At 46.5% G+C, this 20,391-nt stretch overlaps 1 protein-coding gene across 2 annotated transcripts in view; it reads left to right on the forward strand.

Annotated features, from left to right (window-relative positions):
- LOC137504486 (potassium channel subfamily K member 2-like) overlaps positions 1 to 20,391 on the forward strand; it is a 255,108-nt gene that overhangs the window by 80,426 nt on the left and 154,291 nt on the right. The window contains exon 2 of one of the 2 annotated variants that reach the window (XM_068232963.1): positions 10,712 to 11,025. In XM_068232963.1, coding sequence (XP_068089064.1) covers positions 10,712 to 11,025 — 314 coding nt within the window. Of the gene's footprint in view, positions 1 to 10,711; positions 11,026 to 14,506; positions 14,716 to 20,391 lie in introns of those variants that run through there. The other variant, XM_068232964.1, reaches the window with a different exon arrangement.

Genomic DNA, 20,391 nt, shown 5'->3' on the forward strand with positions numbered 1-20,391 from the left:
TCTCTCTTCTTTTTTTTTTATAAGTTCTCACTTTGCAATGTCTTGTTAGTTAGAGGTTAGGTCTCTTCTGTGAGGACCCCTCAACGTGGTGAAAAGAGTCTAGTACTGAACAATCTGCAAACTGTTTATTGGAAGCTAATGTCCTCCATTTCTTGCATCTGTTTTGAATGCAAGTTATGTAATCTTCCTGTGTGTGAGCTCTGCACAACGATGCAGCTAGTCAATTACGGTGCAGCCTGCATTTAACTTAAAGGGAACCTTAACTGTGGGGGGAAAAAGAAACTCACTTACCTGGGGCTTTGCCAAGCCTCCTGCAGCCGTCCTGTGCCCGCGCCGGTCCTTCGGTGCCCTCCGGTCTCCCTCCGCGGCTAAGTTTCGTTTTCGGCCGACTGCCAGTCGTCCTCCGGCAAAGCGTGTCCTTCTACCGCATTCCCTGACGTAAAGTGCCGTAAAGCGCGTCATCCGGATGCGCTTTATGGCTGGGTATGTGTTCCATGGACGCGCTTAATGCCGCTTTACGTCAGGGAATGCGGAAGAAGGACACGCTTTGCCGGAGAACGACTGGCAGTCGGCCGAAAACTAAACTTAGCCGTGGAGGGAGACCGGAGGGCACCGAAGGACCGGCGTGGGCACAAGACGGCTGCAGGAGGCTTGGCAAAGCCCCAGGTAAGTGAGTTTTTTTTCCCCCACAGTTAAGGTTCCCTTTAAGATCGCTGCCATCTCCTCCTGTTGCACAAAAATGTAAGTCTACTTATGGCTACTAGCTGCATTTGTGTGTTTCAGTTTGCATTCAATTTTGTCTAGTTGTAGGGATTAGTGCAGACTCACCTTTTACCTGCTCCACACCTTGTATCGGCTCTGGGAAGCATTCATCACATATATGCACAGAAGGAACAAAAATACTTAGAGATTCTGCGCCATGAAATCTCTGGCTACAACTGGAACCTTCTGGGAATGGTGGAAGTTTATGGATGGCTAAGATACAAGATGGATTGCACTCACTGGATTGTAATCACCATGAAAGTCCTGTGTAGCTGACCTTTGTTTTGGAGTCCTGCATGGGAAGCTGATATCCACATAAACAAACAAAAGCCTTCTCTACTCCTACAAGGACACACAATGGAATAGGATTTCTCCACCAGGATACTCATGAGGTTCACAGCTTCACACAAACCAACACATCAAAAAGCATGTCCATGCAACGCAGCAAGCAGATTCCCAAGTCCTCTTCCCAAGGTAAGGGAATTCATCCTCCTTCCTCAAACAGCAGTAACATCTTTCAGCTGGCAATCCGTTTTTTTGCAGACTGTACAAATATTTCAAATGCATTCAGAGGCTGAAATTATATGGGCCTTTATTCACTAACCGGCACTAAGAATCAGAATCAGAATCAAGTTTATTTCGGCAAGCATGACTGGGTCATGCCTGGAATTGGGTTCGGCACAAACAGAGAACTCAGCGACACAAAAAGGCAACAACAATGACATTAAAAACAACCATGACAACTTACAAAAAAAAGAAACAGTAGATAGATGTACGCTAAAAAGGTGTAGCTTTACAGAAGTAAGCCGGTGTTAGTGTTAGTGGGCACAAACTACAGCGCTAACCTTATCTGAGGTTAGTGTGCCTTATCTGAGGTTAGTGTGCCTTATCTGAGGTTAGTGTGCCTTATCTGAGGTTAGTGTGCCTTATCTGAGGTTAGTGTGCCTTATCTGAGGTCATTGTGCCTTACCTGAGGTTAGTGTGCCTTATCTTAGTTAGTGTGCCTTATCTGAGGTTAGTGTGCCTTATTTGAGGTTATTGTGCCTTATCTGAGGTTAGTGTGCCTTATCTGAGGTTAGTGTGCCTTATCTGAGGTTAGTGTGCCTTATCTGAACTTAGTGCCCCTAAAGTAGCTTTGTGCACACTAAAAGATGCACAAAGCTAGTAAGCTACATCGCACACTGCACCGTCGCATCGCGTTGCACCGTGCGCAAAGATCGGCGCATTATGCTGTGCGCGGTGCAGTGCGCGATGTAGCTTTGTGCATCTTTTAGTGTGCACAAAGCTACTTAAGGGGCACTAAGTTCAGATAAGGCACACTAACCTCAGATAAGGCACACTAACCTCAGATAAGGCACACTAACTGGCTTAGCACTGGAAAACTCTTTTTTACTCCATCGCTAACACTTTTAGTGAACGTTTAGTGAATCAAGCCCCTAGACTCCATTGCCTTTCTAAGTGAACCTTGTTTCTGCACATCAATAGAATTTTCACACCTCTTCTAGCAGATCTCAAGGCCAGCAGTTTGCTTTTGTCTACCTCCTACTGATAAACAACAACAATCAGGGAAGAGCTTAATTAACCCATTCCTTCCCAATGTTAATATATAAGGCCTGCTTCTTACTGTCTCTCAGGCCATCAAGAGCTGCTTCTCACATTGGAAAAAAAATCTAATTTGTTGCAATCTCTAGGGATTTTAAATAAAACGCACAGAGGTAAAAAAAAAAGGTGGCCAGGCCCATAAAAAGTGCCACACTCAGACTCAGTCTAACTTCAGGGACCCAGGCCCATTCAAGGAAATGAACTTTCCAGCGATCTCCAGTGATGTTTACTGGAATTCAGAGGCTGAAAGTTTCACTGGTTGCCATGTCCCTAGTCAGAGATGCAGTAACACCCCGGCAGTGAACCCAGTCGCCAATGCTAAGCCCCATTCAGTCACCGCATCTCTCTGCAATGCCCGCTCTATAAACAATAAGACAGCCATTATTGCGGACCTTATTCAGACATGCGATTTTTCATGCATCACTGTAACTTGGATTGATGCCAATTCGGGCCCCACATTGAAAGCAACCATCACATACAATTACTCAGTCCTAAGTGAGGGAAGATGAGACCGCAGAGGAGGGGGTGTAGCAATTTGTGGCAAAACAACCATGCAGCTCAGAGCCCTGATTGTTGGCTCAACAAAGTCCTTTGAATGTATAGGTGCCCAGATCTCTGCTGGTAAAGGCTTCAAAATGTTAGTGGTTTATCGTCCCCCCGAGATGCTGACCCATTCCTACAGGAATTCGAAGAACTTCTGGCCATGCTGACTCTGTCGTATCCGAGATGGATCATCCTTGGTGACTTCAACGTCTGGCTGATGACACTCAATCACAAGATGCAAATGAACGAATAAATCTCATGGGTGGACTAGGCTACCCACAGAAGAGTGCATACCTTAGACTTACTGTTCCACCTTGGAATGGACATTAGTAACATAACAGTAACCCCAGTGGTGTGGTCAGACCATCAAATAATACAGTTTACTATTGAACATCACCCTATCAAGCAGCTCCCTAAAGAAACAATCAAAATCCGTCCCCTGAATAAATTAACACCGGAGAAGATAACTGCCAACCTGGATTTTACAAATCTGCTCCACAGTCAAATGGACCCCAACACTCTGGTAACCCAGTACAACAACACGATATATGAAACACTTGACAGTATTGCCCCATGGCGCACCAAATCAGCAACCAAAAAGCAGAAAGCTAATTGGTTTGACAAAACCATCATGGATCTAAAAAAGAAAAGGCGCAGACTAGAAAGCGTAAATCAGGGTCTGAGGAACACAAATCTAGCCTAGTTCAACACCTCAGACAATACCAACAAGCAATAACCAATAAAAATCAGGCTTTATCTCGCACAAAATATCTACAGCCAACAACAGAGCTGCTCAACTCTTCCACACAGTGGAATCACTCTGCAATCCTTCCTGCCTAAAAGCCCCAACCACATTCTCCAGGAAAAGGTGTGAAGAATTCTCTGCCTTCTTCACAAACAAGGTGTCTGCCATCCGTGCCAGCATTACAGCAACAACAACATCAATTGACCACTGGACTTTGCATATGCCTACTACCGTACCACCATGACAAGTCTTTGACACTCTGAGTGTAATAGATTGCGGAAAAGCCGCCGCGCGGACTGGCAGCGAGGCGGCTGATTCCGCGTCCAGCTCGGCGGTTTGCACGCAGCAGCGTGCCTCTGATGTGGCTGGGCCTGTTAGTGCACACAGGTTGAGGAATATGCGCGCACGCGCTGAGAGGCAGAACTTTTATGACAAACGAGGAGGGATCAGCTGACCAGGTTGGTCAGCTGATCTCAGAGCAAGTGGCTATTGGTTGATCGGTGATGGGTGGCGCCGGGGAGCGCCGCTCTATATATAGTTACTGCTGGTCAGTCTCAAGTTGTCTGCCGTTGCGAACACTTACGTGAAAGCACTCAGACCATAGTCATATCCCACAGTGTGTTAGAACCAGGAGGACCTGGGAATTCACACTGAGCCAGATTACTTCTGTATTACTATTGTGTTATACTTCAGACTAGTTCCAGGGTGTTGAGACCACGGACCTCACACCCAAGACTAGGGATACTGTGTTATCATTGTGTTATACTTCAGACTAGTTCCAGGGTGTTGAGACCACAGACCTCACACCCAAGACTAGGGATACTGTGTACCATCGTATTATACTTCAGACGAGTTCCAGGGTGTTGAGAACACGGACCCCACACCCAAGACTAGGCATTGTTTGATATCTGTTATGACCTATTGCATTCCTGACTATCCCTCTGCTTTCTGATTCGGTACCTATGCATATCTGATTACCTGTTGCCAACCCTGCCTGGCCCTGGTTACCGAATCAGCCTTCTGTCTCTGTACCTTATCTGCCCGTGTGTTGCCCACCTGGCCTGCCAGACCTTGAGAGCTATCCCTCTCCATTGAGAGATTGCTCTCCAGACCTACTTGTGACACCCACCTTCTAGGTGTCACTCAGCCACAGGGCCTTCCTGCTATTCAGCCTGGGGCTCCACCCCTTTGGATGTCTCAGGCTGCTGAAAGGTCTTTGCACTTTCCAGAGGGAGGTATTTCCCATACTGCCAAGGACCACCTGCTCCTCGGGTGGTCCCACTCAAAGTAATTACTGTTGCACCAAACACTCACACTATATAGGTGTCCAGAGGTTAGTTATACTTGTATTATTGGTGATTCTGCAGATCATCAATAATCAGGTATATATCTGTATTCTTGGTGATACTGCAGATCACCAATAATCAGATTCTCTCTGTGTGCTAACACCGATCGTTACACTGAGTAAAGAAGATTTTTGAATTCTCATTCAAAGTCTCCGCCCCACTACCTGCAACCTGGATCCTTAATGCAGTGCCCAGAGCTATCAGGCCAGCACTTCACAAAATCACTCCGTGCTCCTTTTTCTCAGAAGAACTAAAGAAAGCATTCATAAAACCCCTCTTGAAGAAACCATCACTAGATCCTGATTCTGTGACCAACTACAGACCTGTGGTGAACTTACCATTCCTATCAAAAGTTATCGAGAAAGCAGTCGCCAACCAGCTAGAAGCCAGGCTTACAGATAACAACATCTTTTCAGTCAGGATTCAGGAAAAGGCACAGCACTGAAATGGCATTAGTCCGAGTAATGAATGATCTACTTACTGCAAGGGACAAGGGTGATTGCTCAATTCTGATTCTTCTTGACTTGTCTGCAGCATTTGATACTGTGGATCATGAAATACTAATCCAGTGACTGAAGAATTACTGTGGCCTAAGTGGTACTGTTTTAGCTGGTTTCAGACCTTCCTATCTGGCAGGACACAGCAAGTATGTCTGGACACACACTACTCTAATCCAGTGCCACTTGCCTATGGAGTTCCACAGGGTTCTGTACTATCACCATTACTCTTTGCAGTCTACATGCTCCCACTAGGCAAAATAATCCAGAACTATGGCCAAGGATACCATTGTTATGCAGATGACACACAACTGTCCTTCAAGCCTGGCACCCAAGACCCTTCAGCATCCATAAATGCGCGTCTAGTGGATTTACAAAATTGGATGAACACCAGCTGGTTGAGGCTGAACTCTGACAAAACAGAGGTGTTGGTGGTAGGTGGTCCACACATGATGGATAAAGTTCAAAATGCTCACCACCTCAAACTAGAAATTGGGGGAGATACCGTACAGTACAAAGACTCTGTGCGAAAGCTTGGGGTGATCCTGGATGGAAATCTAAAACTCAGACAGCAGGTATAAGCTGTCGTCAAGTCTTCCTTCTTCCATCTAAGAAATATCGCAAGAATCAAGCACCTTATCCCAGCTGAAGACCTACCTGCCCTGGTTCATGCATTTGTATCCTCCCGCCTAGACTACTGCAACGCCCTGCTCATCGGATCTACAGATAAGGTTCTGCGGCCCTTACAACTAGTACAGAATGCTGCAGCCAGACTCCTAGCCAATGCCCCCCGCAGCTCACACATCACCCCAGTACTGCAAACTCTTCCTGGTTGCCAGTAAAATGGAGAATCAATTTTAAGATCTGCCTGCTGACATTTAAGGCTCTAATGCTGTGGATACACGCTACGTTTCTGTACCGTGTATCGACCAGCTGATAATATTCAGCTGGCCCGATCATGCCGCCCGACCCGCGCCTGGTCGATTCCCGCCAGTGGACAATGGCAGGGAATCGAGTGGTGATAAGGAAGCGCCGGTGGGGACGAGCGGAAATCGATCCGCGCGGACGAGCGGGGATGCGCCGGCATCGAGCCGCTGGCTCGATCCGGCGCATAAAACGAGCCGTGTATGCACGGCATAAACCACATGGGACCCAAATACATAGCGGATCTATTGGAACTTTATGCCCCTCCACGCACCCTCCGCTCTGCCAACAAAATGAAGCTGGTTATTCCCAGAATACACTTAACATTTGGTGCCCGGGCCTTTTCCTATGCAGCTCTTACTCTATGGAACTCACTTCCACAATCAGTACAAGAGGCTCCTTCTCTGGACAGCTTTAAAGAAAAGCTAAAAACCCACCTCTTTTCCCGAGCCTTTGAGACTGCATAATGCAGGGTCACAGCGCTTTGAGTCCCCAGGGAGAAAAGTGCTATAAAAATATTATTGTTATTGTTATATTTTGCATCTGTTTTGAATTCAAGGTGCGTATTTCACCACTTTATCACCACAGGTGCGTATATCTACGCTCCTTTTAACACCCTTTTCCCACCAGGAGCATAGATGTACGCACCCCCCGCCGCTGTCCGCGCTCCCACGCTTGTGCACGCCACCGGCCGCTCTCCCGGAGATCAATAAATGGGAAAAACCATTCCCGTTCATTGATCTCAGCCCCCCAGCAATGATCGGCTGCTTCTCATTGTGAAAAAAAAGCGCGATCATTGTGAAAAAAAAAGTTTCCCAGCCTCGTTGAACTTCCTGTAAGCGTACTTCCTACGCTTACAGGACGCATTTACAAAAAATGACTGTGGCCATCTTGTGGCCAAATAGTAAAACTACATCCAAAACATTTTTCATATACAAATACATACTTTTACACTATAAATTAACTCATTACCTCCCACACTCCCCAATTGATTTTTTTGTAATAAAAAGAAAAAAAATTACAATAAAGAAAAAAAACATAAATAGTTACCTTAGGGACTGAACTCTTTAAATATTTATGTCAAGAGGGTACAACACTGTTGCTTTATAAACTATGGGCTTGTAATTAGGGATGGACGCAAAACTGAAAAAGATGCACCTTTATTTCCAAATAAAATATTGGCGCCAAACATTGTGATAGGGACATAATTTAAATGGTGTAATAACCGGGGCAAATGGGCAAATACATTTCATGGATTTTAATTACAGTAGCATGCATTTTTTAAAAACTATAATGGCCAAAAACTGAAAAATAATGATTTTTTTCCCCCACATTTTTTCCTATTTTCCCATTAAAACACATTTAGAATAAAATAATTCTTGGCATAATGTCCCACCTATAGAAAGCCTAATTGGTGGCAAAAAAAAAAACGAGATATAGTTCATTTCATTGCAATAAGTAATAATAAAGTTATAGATGAATGAATGGAAGGAGCGCTGAAAGGTGAAAATTGCTCTGGTGCTCAAGGGGTAAAACCACTCAGTGGTGAAGTGGTTAAAGAGAACCCGAGGTGTGTTTAAAGAATGTTATCTGCATACAGAGGCTGGATCTGCCTATACAGCCCAGCCTCTGTTGCTATCCCAAACCCCACTAAGGTCCCCCAGCACTGTGCAATCCCTCATAAATCACAGTCGTGCTGTGAGGCTCTGTTTACATCTGTAGTGTCAGTCTCAGCTGCTCCCCCGCCTCCTGCATAGCTCCGGTCCCTGCCCCCGTCCCTTCCCTTCAATCAGCAGGGAGGGAAGGGATGCAGGCGGGGACTGAAGTTCTGCAGGAGGCGGGGAGAGCAGCAGACTGACACTATAGAGATAAACACAGCCAGCTCTGACAAGCTGTTTGTCAGCAGCATGGCTGTGATTTATGAGGGATTGCAGAGTGCAGGAGGTCCTTAGGGGGGTTTGGGATAGCAACAGAGGCTGGGCTGTATAGGCAGATCCAGCCTCTGTATGCAGATAATATTCTTCAAACCCACCTCGGGTTCTCTTTAAGTATATGGAGGGTGTGGCACACCTCTGTTGGTAATCATTTCAGTTGCAGCCTGAATAGCAGCGCTGCCAATTCCTTTGCTGTTCTTTAGAAAATGTGTAGACCTTTTTATGGCTAGCTGCCCCAGGTTAACACTATATTTAATTGTTAATTAGAGGATAGGTCTCTTCTGTGAGGACCCCTCAATGTGGTAGAAAAGTCTTGTACTGAACAATCTGTGCGCAAACTGTTTATTGGAAGCTAACGTCCTCCATTTGTTGCATCTGTTTTGAATGCAAGTTGTGTAATCTGCCTGTGTTTGGGCTCTGCAGAAACTGTCATCTGTATGTGTAATGTAAGGGTCTGTTCATACTAGGTCCATTTCCTGGAGCGGACATGTAGAATGGACCCTTTCTTTCCTATGGGCCACTTCATGCATGTCTGTTTTCATCGGGTCTGGGTTTGTTGTTATTTGCGTCACCACAACAAAAACACATTTTTTTCTTCAGCCAGCAGATGCATGCTATTTATCCAACAGAATAGCCCCCATCTGCTTCTGAAGGCAGCAGACACTGCAGTGGACATCCAGAATGGCAGAGCAGGATCATCCCTCAGGCAACCTAGGCAGGTGCTTGGGGCCTAGTGGTTGTCAAGGGGCCCACCTTCCACCTTCTCTGACCTACTACCTTGCCTAGGGCCCCATAGCATCTTATTACAGCTTTGCAGAATGGTACAACATATCTGTCCAGTTTGGATGTGGTCATTTCTGCCCATCCACCCTAGGCCCTATTCAATTAAAATAAGATTTCTCTTAGGTAATATTTTCACACCTCTATAAAATACCTTGTAAGCAACCAGCAAGAAAATACTCAACATAATTTTGATAGTACTTTTTCGTTTACTTTTCCAATTGCAAAGTGCTGAAAAAGACTCATAGAGGCGCTTACGCTCCTAACAGTGAACTGAAAGACACATTTTGAACTGATCTGAGGAAGTGGGCAAGTATCCACGAAATGCATGGATGAATGATATACAGGGCTCCTTTGGCCTAGTACTATAAAGGAGATTATTAGTATCATTGATTTATAAAGTGCCAACATATTCCGTGGCACTGTAAAAAGTAACAAACAATCTAAAGGAACGGGGGGGGGGGGGGGGGGGGGTAAGGCGAGGTTGAGTAGTATATATAATATTCATATCTAGAGGCAGTGTGTTTTAGGTCATATAGTAGGAGTACAACTTGGCCAGAGGTCACAGGGGAAATTACCTAAGTTAGAGCATATATACTTGATGGAAAAAGTGAGTTTTGAGGGCACGTTTAAAGATATCAAAGGTTGGAGAGTACCAGATGTGCTGTGGACAGGGTTTCCAGAGGAGCGGTGAAGCACGTGCGGAATCTTGTATGTGAATGCAAGGAGGTGATTCTAGAGGAGGACAAAAGACGGTCATGTGGAGATCTGAAATTGCGGTTGGGTTGGTATGTAGAAAATAATGAGGAGATGTACAGGGGAGAGAGATTGTGGAGAGCTTTGTAGGTTAGGATTAGGAGTTTGAACTGGATCCTCTGGGTAATTGGCAGCCAATGAAGAGCTTAACAGAGAGGAACAGCAGAGGAAGAGCGAGAAGAAAGATGAATGAGACAAGAAGTCGAGTTCAGTACAGATTGGAGAGGTGCCAGTCTGTTAGTTGGTAGTCCACAAAGTAGTATGTTACAGTAGTCCAGACAAGATATTATAAGAGCATGGAATAACATTTTAGTTATGTCCTGAGTGAGAAAAGGTTGGATGCGAAATCTGGAGCTGGTTATGGAGTGAATTGAGGGGAATAAAAAAGAGAGGAGTCAAATATTACCCCTAAGCACCTTTGAGAACTGAAGTTATAGTGGTGTTAATAACATTTATTGTTATATCAGGCATTGAGGTGAACAGAGATGGTGGATAATGATTAGTTATATTTTAATCATATTATGTTTTAAGAGGCGAGAGGTCATGAAAGAGGATATAGCAGACTAACAGTCAGGGACAGGTGTGGAGGGAGTTAAATTCTGGGGCCGAGAGGTGCAGTTGTGTGCTATTGAAACCCAAATGAGATGATTAAGTAGCCAAGACCGTGCATGTAGATGGAAAATTATCTCCTAGGAGAAAACTCAGGAGAAAATGTTAATTGAATAAGAGCCTTAGTGTGAACTAACTCAAATTCATCAGCTATAATGTTATAAAACAAGTGGGCAGATTATCAAATTAAACTGTTTCATCCTTTTCCCACAGTGGCGGCTCCTGATTTACTGGACCCCAAATCGGCAACCCAAAACTCCAAGCCTAGGCTCTCCTTTTCTGCCAAGCCCCCCGTTCTGTCCACCCGGGAGGATAGAGACATATCCATGATGAGTGTGATGAAATGGAAAACGGTCTCCACCGTGTTTCTTGTGGTGGTACTCTACTTGATCATCGGAGCCACAGTCTTCAAAGCCCTGGAGCAGCCCAACGAGACGTCACATAGGACCACTATTCTGATACAGAAACTCAACTTTGTCTCAGAACACTCTTGTGTGAATGCGACGGACTTGGATGAACTTATACAGGTATGTTTCTTCTGTGGCTTTTATGGCGGTATAGTACTCTATTAGTGAGGCCTATTTAGTACATTAAGTCCCAAGCAACCAGAGAGCACAATTATCCAGCACATCAGCTGATCACCATCACCAGATAACAGCGATTTTACTGTAATTTAGAAGCTACATGTAATAGCTAACTCAGAATTTTATTTGTACAAACTTATATATAGTGTATTTTTTGGACTATAAGACTCACTTTGTCTCCCCTAAAAGTGAGGAAAAAAAGTAATTGCGTTTTATAGTCCAAATGCAGGCGGTTCCAACCTGCCGCAATGTCGAGGACTCCCTGTAATGTGCCCATGCAGAGGAGGACACAGGGGGACAAATGGAGGACAAAGGGGGACACAAAGGGGCATAGAGGATGACAAGGGAGACACAAAGGGGCATAGAGGAGGACACAAGGAGGAGGGCAGAGGAGGACACAAGGAGGATAGAGGAGGGCAGAGGTGGACACATGGGGAACACAGGAGGACACAGGGAGACACAAGAGGTACAAAGGGGCATGAGGTACAAAGGGGACATAATCCACAAGATGTCCCTTCACCACCGATGCACCAGGTTTAGTATATATTTTATTTCCAATGATTTTTGTTCTTTAAACCTAGGTGCATCTTATGGTCAGGAGCGTCTTATAGTCCGAAAAATACGGTAATACTTGACAGAGGGACACCTGAGAAGCAAAGAGGGACAGCAGGATTTGGTTCCTAAATAGGGCCATTTGGGAACTTTGGATGTATGTTAAAGAGAATGCGTACACCAACACCTTGATCTTGTAGGATAACTCCATGTGTAGCCTTCGTGGGCTCTTGTTTGGCCTACTAGAGACTATGAAATATGGCATTGGCGGCTTTGCTTCAAAAGGTCTTCATTTTGAAGATGTGAAGCAATAGAGGGGGTAATGCTGAAGTGACACAGGGATTGGGATGCAACATAGGAGGTCATTGAACCAGGACAGTTGGGGAGGGGGGGGGGGGGGTCATTGAGTCTGTACTGATTGAAATTGAAGTGGCTGCTTCTGCTCCATGTACTATTCAGCAGGACGGAGAGGAGAAGGCCTGGAGAGGAGAAGCTCCTGCTATCCCAGGGGGGCTCAGAGCTGTGTGGATCCCCCTACTACTAACCTTCCCTTCCTCCGATACAGGGGACTGTACTTCAGATCAGGTGTTTTGTGGCTACACTTGTTATGGGCGGGAAGACCATGATGGCCACACTTGTCTTATGACCCTTGTGAGATGGGCCCCAAGGCCATGAAGGTCATCAAGGAGAGGCAAGGGAAGGGGTGGAAACATTGGGGGACTCATCAAAGTATTGCTGGGGGCCCCATGAATTGTAGTTACACGACTGTGAGATGGAGACCCTCTGAATAAATATGGGATGGGGGCATCTTTAGATTGGCTAAGAGGAAGGAGGGGTTAGTTTAAAAAAATGATATTGGACTTTAGGTAGCACTCTGCTTACTGATCTGTTAGTATACTTAGATCTATTACTGTGGGAACATAGTTTATTCTATTAGCAGAGCCTGGCTGGAGTTCTGTAGAGCGTCTGAGGTCTATTTAGTGGGCTCTATTGTCATTGCACAAGTGCTGTGGGGACACTGCTCTGCCTGGAACGAGCTCTATAGACATGTTCTCGCACCTTCGCTATCGCTGAGAGTTCTCGAAGGAGAATCATGAATTACTCTTGGGCTGAGCAGGAAAGTCTGACAGCGATCCACACTATTCTTTGACCATTGTAGTAATAAATGAGATAGGAAGGCTTTTTTCCCCCTTGCCTGTCAAAATGCAATTTAGAGATAGACTATCAAGTGGGTCTATCTTCCGATACGGCTCTTCTATGACTCTCAGACTCTCACTGTAACAAGAGGGGCTGGGATTACAGCGACAGAGGGAATAATGGGGGCAGGGCAGAACGCAGATACGTTATTACAAGATACAGAGGAGCTGGGAAATGGGACTTGGAAAGGCAGGTAATTGTGAAACATTTTAGGAGGAAATAAGGTAGAACTGCAGCCAAAATTGTACTTTTTATGGTTTTTGTAGAATGAGAAAGACTTGGATTTTTTTTTTCTCGCTGTAAAGTTCAATAGCCAAACCCAAGCTTTTTTACCAGTGCACTGGTGCCTTTATTCGTACATTGGTTTGAGGTATGCCATTTACCTTCTGGCAATTCTTGTGATGTGATAAGCAGGTCCGTTTCTAGGCATAGGCCACCCAGGCGAAGGCTGGGTGGCCTATGCCTAGTGAATTCTGATGGAAATACTATGGAAGGTGCTGGCTTACAGTTTACAGAGAATCAGAGAATGCAGTATTTTTACAACCGCTGTAATTATAGGCCAGTCAAAAGACTTGGATACTACCAAGTATTTTCCACTCTTCTGATTGGCCTACAATTTCTAAAGTTGTCCAATTTTCACAGTAAATCACTGCATCCAATACTACTGAGTATTTCCGTTTTTCCATTTTTCGATTTACCGTGAATATTCGGAAAATGGGAAATACTCAGTAGAATTGGACAAATCAGCGAAAATCAGAAAGCCGAGGAAATTTTAGGCAAATCAGAATATACAAAAACACTTGGTAGTATCCAATTCTTTTGGTTGACCTAAATTAACACCACAAACCGATTTCCGTTTTAAAGATTCTGCATTCCCTCATTGGTTGAATGCTTCTGCGGGCTCTGCTTGGCCTAAAATTACAGAGTTGCGGTAAATTGGATTTCCGTGGAAGCCGGTTTCCAATTGGAGAATCGTACATTTCCTTTCTGCCAGAAATTTCTGACCATCTCTACTGCTGATCTTCTGTCTTTACTACGTTTAGCCATAGACTCTGAATAAGCATGCAGCTGATCAGGTGTTTCTGACTGAAGTCTGACTAGATTAGTAGCATGCTTGTTTCAGTTGTGTGATTCAGACACTACTGAAGCCAAATAGATCAGAAGGGCTGCCAGGCAACTGGTATTGTTTAAAAGGAAATAAATATGGCAGCCTCCATATCCTTCACTTCCTTCCTATCACTTCAGTTGTCCTTTGATACAAAGACGTCCCTTCCCTGCTTGTCTTCTTGTCACATATGCGCTTTGCGCACCCTTTTCTTTTCTGACGGGTCCCCTCAGCGGCGTCTGTCCAACAGTCGAGATGAAACTTTTGTGAACAAGTTTACCAGGACTTACAGTGAAGCCCCTTTTAGAAGGCATGTCGGTGGAATGTCACGTCACGTGTCTGGCAGATGGAGTAGAGCCAGAGAACTGGAAGTTTATCACAGTTTTCTGGATCTGTGATATCTGCTGTTCTTTATACGGAAGATCATTACAATTTGTTACACTCCCCAGCTGTCATGCCTTGAGCAGACATTGTGCCAGGTTTAGGGGGCACAGCTCGCGTTGCCTAGCAACCAGCAGGGAAAGGGGATGTCTGATGCTTTGTCTCTGCTAGTTATAGCAGTGAAGGCAATATCATAGGAAACTGTAATGGGATTAATTCTGTTTAATGCTGGCTGTCAGTCTAGGCCTCGCCTCTGAGCAGAATATATAAATGTCGTCCTCTTGATCATACAGCGATGACTCTGAGGAATGGTAGAGAGGATAAGATCCATTCTATGCAGAGGCAGGGATGAGCGGGAACTCCACTGGCAGGCTCGCGAGAATTTCCTCGAACTTCAGGTGGATCTGCAAATTTTCACCAAAACAGTTGTGCGAATATGGATACGGGTAGCAGGAAAAAAGGGCGCCAGCTGAGTGTAAACGAAAAGGGTGCCGCCATAGACTTTAATGCAATTATTGTTAATATGGCGAAAAAAGCAGAAAAAAGGGCGCCGTGATAAATATCGTGATGGGCGAACAGTGTTCGCCACTGTTCGGGTTCGCCCGGATTTTGGCCTGTTCGGGTTCGGTTCGGCACCCCCCGAACACCTCATGGTGTTCAGGAGGGTGCTCGGGCACGCTGCCCGAACCCGAACAGGCCTTCTTTGTTCGGCCGAACACAGCCGTGTCCGGCCGAACATAGCCCCCTATAGGGTCCCAGCATAAAGGGAGAGCATTCCCCGAGCGCGGGGGGGGGGAGGGGTCGGAAATGCCCCCCACCCCTCCCCGCTAAGCTCTCCCTTCTGCCGGTACCCTATAATTAAATTTAAGTGCCCAAAAGTACCTGAGGAGGAGGAGGGAAGGCGAAGTTCTTGGGCGCTAGTGCCATCTGGTACTTCCGCCCTCTCTTAACGCACTTCCTGTTTACATTTGAAGTCGCGTCAAGAGTGCGCAGAAGTACCGCGATGACGCGTACGAGGGTACGTGCCATCATGTAGATGACGCGTACCCTCGTTCGCGTCATCGCGGTACTTCTGCGCCCTCTTGACGCGACTTCAAATGTAAACAGGAAGTGCGTCAAGAGAGGGCGGAAGCACCAGATGGTACTAGTGCCCAAGAACTCCGGCTTCCCTCTTCCTGCCCTCCTCCTCCTCAGGTACTTTTGGGCACTTAAATTTAATTATAGGGTACCGGCAGAAGGGAGAGCTTAGCGGGGAGGGGTGGGGGCATTTCCGACCCCCCCCCCGCGCTCGGGGCATGCTCTCCTTTTATGCTGGGACCCTATAGGGGCCCCAAAGGGACATGTTCGGGGTTCGGCTCGAACATGCCGAACATTAGGGGCATGTTCGGCCGAACCACACCGAACCCGAACATCTAGATGTTCGCCCAACACTATTAACAACATTAGAACATTATTTTTTTAAGTATGCTATCGTTTTAGACGCTTGCAACATTATGGTTTTTGTCATATTATTTTGTTTATATGTACACATTTTACGTTATCAAAAATATTAGCGTTACTATGTGTAAAAGGGTGTTTCTGCAGAGGGAGTGGTTAGGGTTAGGCACCACCAGGGCGAGTTAGGATTAGGCACCACCCAGGCACCGGTTAGTTTTCGGCAACACCGGGGGGTGGTTAGGGTTAGGCACCACCAGGGGGGTGGTTAGGGTTAGGCACCACCAGGGGGAGTGGTTAGGGTTAGGCACCACCAGGGGAGTGGTTAGGGTTAGGCACCACCAGGGGAGTGGTTAAGGTTAGGCACCACCAGGGGAGTGGTTAGTTTTAGGCACCACCAGTGGAGGGTTCTGTGTGAGGGTAGGGTTGGGTTAAGCTGTATTCTTGAATTACGTAACGATTTTTAACGTTAATATATTTTCGTTCTTATATCTCGTCTGTTTTTACAACGGTATTTATTCGCTAACAAAGCTTAGCACAGATGTTTATCGTTATCAGATATCGTTGATAACTGGCGCCATTTTGTTATCAACTCGGGCCCTTTTTTCACGGCGTCCTTTTTTCATGCACACTGGATACGGGAATAGGGGATGCGCAATGGAGTATAAAACGATTAAAAAGAGTTTAAAGTAGACCAGAGATCTTGTAAACTAAAGATTTCATGCTTACCCAGGGCTTCCTCTCGCCCCACAAACACTTCTGAGTCCCACGCCATCCTCTCGCCAACTGCCATTCCCACGCCGTCCTCCTGCGGTCTGCCGTGATCAGCCCTGGTAATTGCTTCAGTCGGGTCAAGTCTGGGTCTCCTGCACATGCCCGGACCTCCCTCACATGCGCAGTAGACCCGGACTGACATGATTGAGCCAGTTATCAGTGCTGAGTGTGGCTGAACGGCAGACCACGGGAGGACGGGACGTGTTTATGGGGCGGGAGGAAGCCCCAGGGAAGTATCTAATGTTTAGTTACAAGATCTCTGGTTTACTTTAGAGTGTGCTTGAGACGCTTATAATGGGGTTATTTATACTTACCTAGGGCTTCCTCCAGCCTCATGAGGTGCGCAGTAACTGCTGCATACTGACACACAGGCAACCCTGCAGGAAATCCACTGCTGTTTCTGGGGAATTTTGAGCATTTTCACTGCCGATGTGGGGTAAATTTATTTATCTATTAACCGCATTAGAAAAACATTTTTTCCTATCGTAAAAATTTAAAATTGATTTTCTAAAATACTACAAGGTCTTTTTGAAAGTTTTGTTTTTCCCTTGTTCCCACTGTTCTCCTTAGCATACCTATTGTGCAGACGCCACTCCTCCACAAGCCCGCACCATGCCCACCTTCCCCTGCCATGTGAATTACTGGAGGCTACTGAGGCCCCTTTTACACTGTTTTGCCGCAGGGTAACGCTCAACCAATGTAAGTCTATGGTGCATTTCATACCTGGCACGGTGTGATTCAGTGCGCTGAAAGTCTCCAATTTGAAGCGCGGGCAACAGCGTGTAAGCGATCATCTTGCGCGGTGACCAGAAGTCATGTAAGTCTATGGGGATGCAGCTTTATTAAACAGTTCGGCGTTTGCGTTGCGGCGCACATGCACGGCAGCGGATTTTTTTTTCAATAAACTTCCGTGCAATTCTTATTTAGGCCACAGGAAGTGTGCGCTAGAGAGCTTCCCTTTCTGCTTGGCTTGCAACCAGAAGGGAGATTACTGCGTATTACCGTGGTAATTTCCGAAGGCTATTTTTAACATTGCCATGCGATGATGTAAAGATTTCCTGCTATGCTGGCAGCAAGGAACTAGAGCACCCAGGTAGGAGCCAGCCAACCTGGAATTTTAGATTAACTTTTGAAATTGTACTGTCATACATACAGTGTACACACAGTAAAACAGATCAGGACCCCCTATAGCAGGGGTGCCCAATAGGTCAATCACAATCTACTGGAAGATTGCAACCATCTATTTGGTAGACCTGGTCCCATTAAATTTTGCGGCCGGCAGCTGTAGAACGCGCTGCGTCCCATCAAATTCTGCTGCCGCTGGCCAGTTGGAAGGCGGGGAGGAGAGAGGCAGCATGGCTGAAGAGAGGCCTGGGTCGGTTCTGCCATGAGACATCATGGCTGGAGGCAGCACCGGGCACAACACATACACGCATGCACTCACTCACGCTGCCCACCAGAGCGCTCCCTCAGCTGCCAACATGCTCATCTGCCCTGCAGCTTAAAAAGGGGAGACCGGGACGAGCACCAGACACCGCCACTGGAGCTGGAGGGAGGTAAGTGATTATATTAATGGCACTGGGGCACCTATCCCTAGCTACCTATATGGGAAGGACCTATACTTAGCAAAGGCACCTATAGCTAGCTACCTATACTGAAGGCACCTATACCTAGTGAAGGCACCTATATCTTGCTACCTATACTGAAGGCACTTATACCTAGTGAAGGCACCTATACCTTGCTACTTATACTGAAGGCATCTATACCTAGCTACCTATACTGAAAGCACCTATACCTAGCTATACCTAGCTATCTATACCAAAGGCACCTATACCTAGCTACCTATACTGGTGGCACCTATACCTAGCTACCTATACTGGAGGCACCTATACTTGGCTACCTATATTGGAGGCACCTATGCCTGGCTACCTATACAGGGGGCACCTATACTTAGCTAGCTATCCTGGGGGCACCTATGCCTGGTTACCTATACTGGAGGCACTGTACCTGGGGGCTGTTCAGGACAATGGGGGGGGGGGGGGGGATTCTGCTACATTTGAAATGCTGGTAGATCCTGGACTCAGCAAATTTTAAAAGTAGCTCGCAAGCCGAAAAAGTGTGGGCACCCCTGCCCTATAGCTATACAAATAGACTCTCTTCTCCCCCTTCCCTTCAGCTGCCGGCTGTGTCCCGCCACAGTGTCCTATCTCCGTCTCTCCCGTATAGTTACCTTTCCTTAAGGCACGTACATACTGCAGCTAACGACGGGTCCGTCAGACCCTCCCGCTGGGCGGGTGTTCTGCCGACAGTAGCACGTGTGTAGTGTGTACGCGCTGTCAGCAGACTGATAAGGCTGTTTCTGAACGATCCGCTGACGGACCCGTCGTTAGCTGCAGTATGGTGTGTGTACGCGCCTTTAGCAGTCTTCTACGTCCTTGAATCTCCCGGGGCCTCTTCTATGCCCCACCCCTTAGTGTCAGAGTGGAGGAGAGGTGGCAGATAGCAGAGTGTGCAGGAGAGAATCCATTATGAGGAAGTGCAGGACATTTAGCTACTCATCTCCGGCTCTGATGATTGCCAAAGGGGCTCGTGTAGCACTGCAACTGACAGGCCCCTGACTTTGTTTGGGCCCCATTAGGAGTACCTTCTCCACCACCCTGAAGGCGGCCCTGGTCATATGCACCAAACAAAGGGTAGTCTTAGCTAGGGCTTTATTATGAGCTCTGGTGGTCATGGTGGAACAAGAAATTTAGGACAGGAATAAAAAGCATGCTATGTATAAGGAGCCCTGCGCTACACCATACACAAACAGTCCAATAATAAGTTGAAGCTGCCCCTTCTGGTCACACCTTATGATACTCTAAAAAACAGAAGGTAAGCGCTACACAACTGAGTCCATGTGAGATAAAATTTGCAAAAAAAGCATCAATTGCAAAAGTCCACATCCAATGACAGCATAAGGCAATAACTTCTTATCTTCCTCTATCCTTCACCAACACCCGGTGTGCTGACACTCACCAGACAATAAGACCTTAACTAGGTCTATCAGCGCTTTAGGACACTTCGGGCCGTCCCCCACCACACCGAACTGCTGTGTGTCACCACCGGAGCTGTGTCTCCTTTAACTGTCCTTCTCACTAGATGCCGACCTCCTTGCTCTTGTCACCTCAAAGCAAATGCCTCACATAGTGTAAAACCAGCGTTGTTTATTTGTATATAAAAAAGATTGCACTTACAAATTTTCTTCTTTAAAAAAGGCACAGAGTTATTTCTAATACGGGCTCTCCCCCGTTTTGTTGGGCCCCGGCTGGCACTTGTAGTCCCTCTGCTGTGTCCGATACGGCGTGCACTACCGTTATCCCCACCGCTCAGGATGCCGCTCTGCCCTCGTGGTAGCTGTTACTTCCGCGTCAGTAACCCCGCCTTACATGTTTCGTCATAGTGACTCATTAGAGGCTAGGGGGACTGCGCAGAAGAACAGCCTTTTATGCGGAAAAACACCCACCTCCCTCTTACCAGCACCAAGCTGTTCCCAAGTGCTCCCCTTCTCCCCCCGTGACGAAAGCCATAGAGCTTCTGATTACCGCCCCTCCTACTCCTACGTAGAACGCCGGCTGATCACATGTCAGCCGCTGCGTTCCATCAGTGCGCTCCTTCCCACCGCTCTATATGCCACCAATGGGAGCAGCACCGCTGCCGTCCATCCGTACGCTCCGCCATACTACTTTATGTACTGTAGGTAGGAGCTCCATCCAATCCCCATGCTCTCCACGCAATGTGTCCTATACAGGGCGTTACAGGTGAGGGGATTAATTTTAAAGGGAAAAAAACATCTGTCCACACGATCCTGAACTTTATTAGCCCCA

The sequence above is a fragment of the Hyperolius riggenbachi genome, chromosome 4 (genome assembly GCF_040937935.1).
Source record: "Hyperolius riggenbachi isolate aHypRig1 chromosome 4, aHypRig1.pri, whole genome shotgun sequence".
NCBI classification, from domain to species: domain Eukaryota; kingdom Metazoa; phylum Chordata; class Amphibia; order Anura; family Hyperoliidae; genus Hyperolius; species Hyperolius riggenbachi.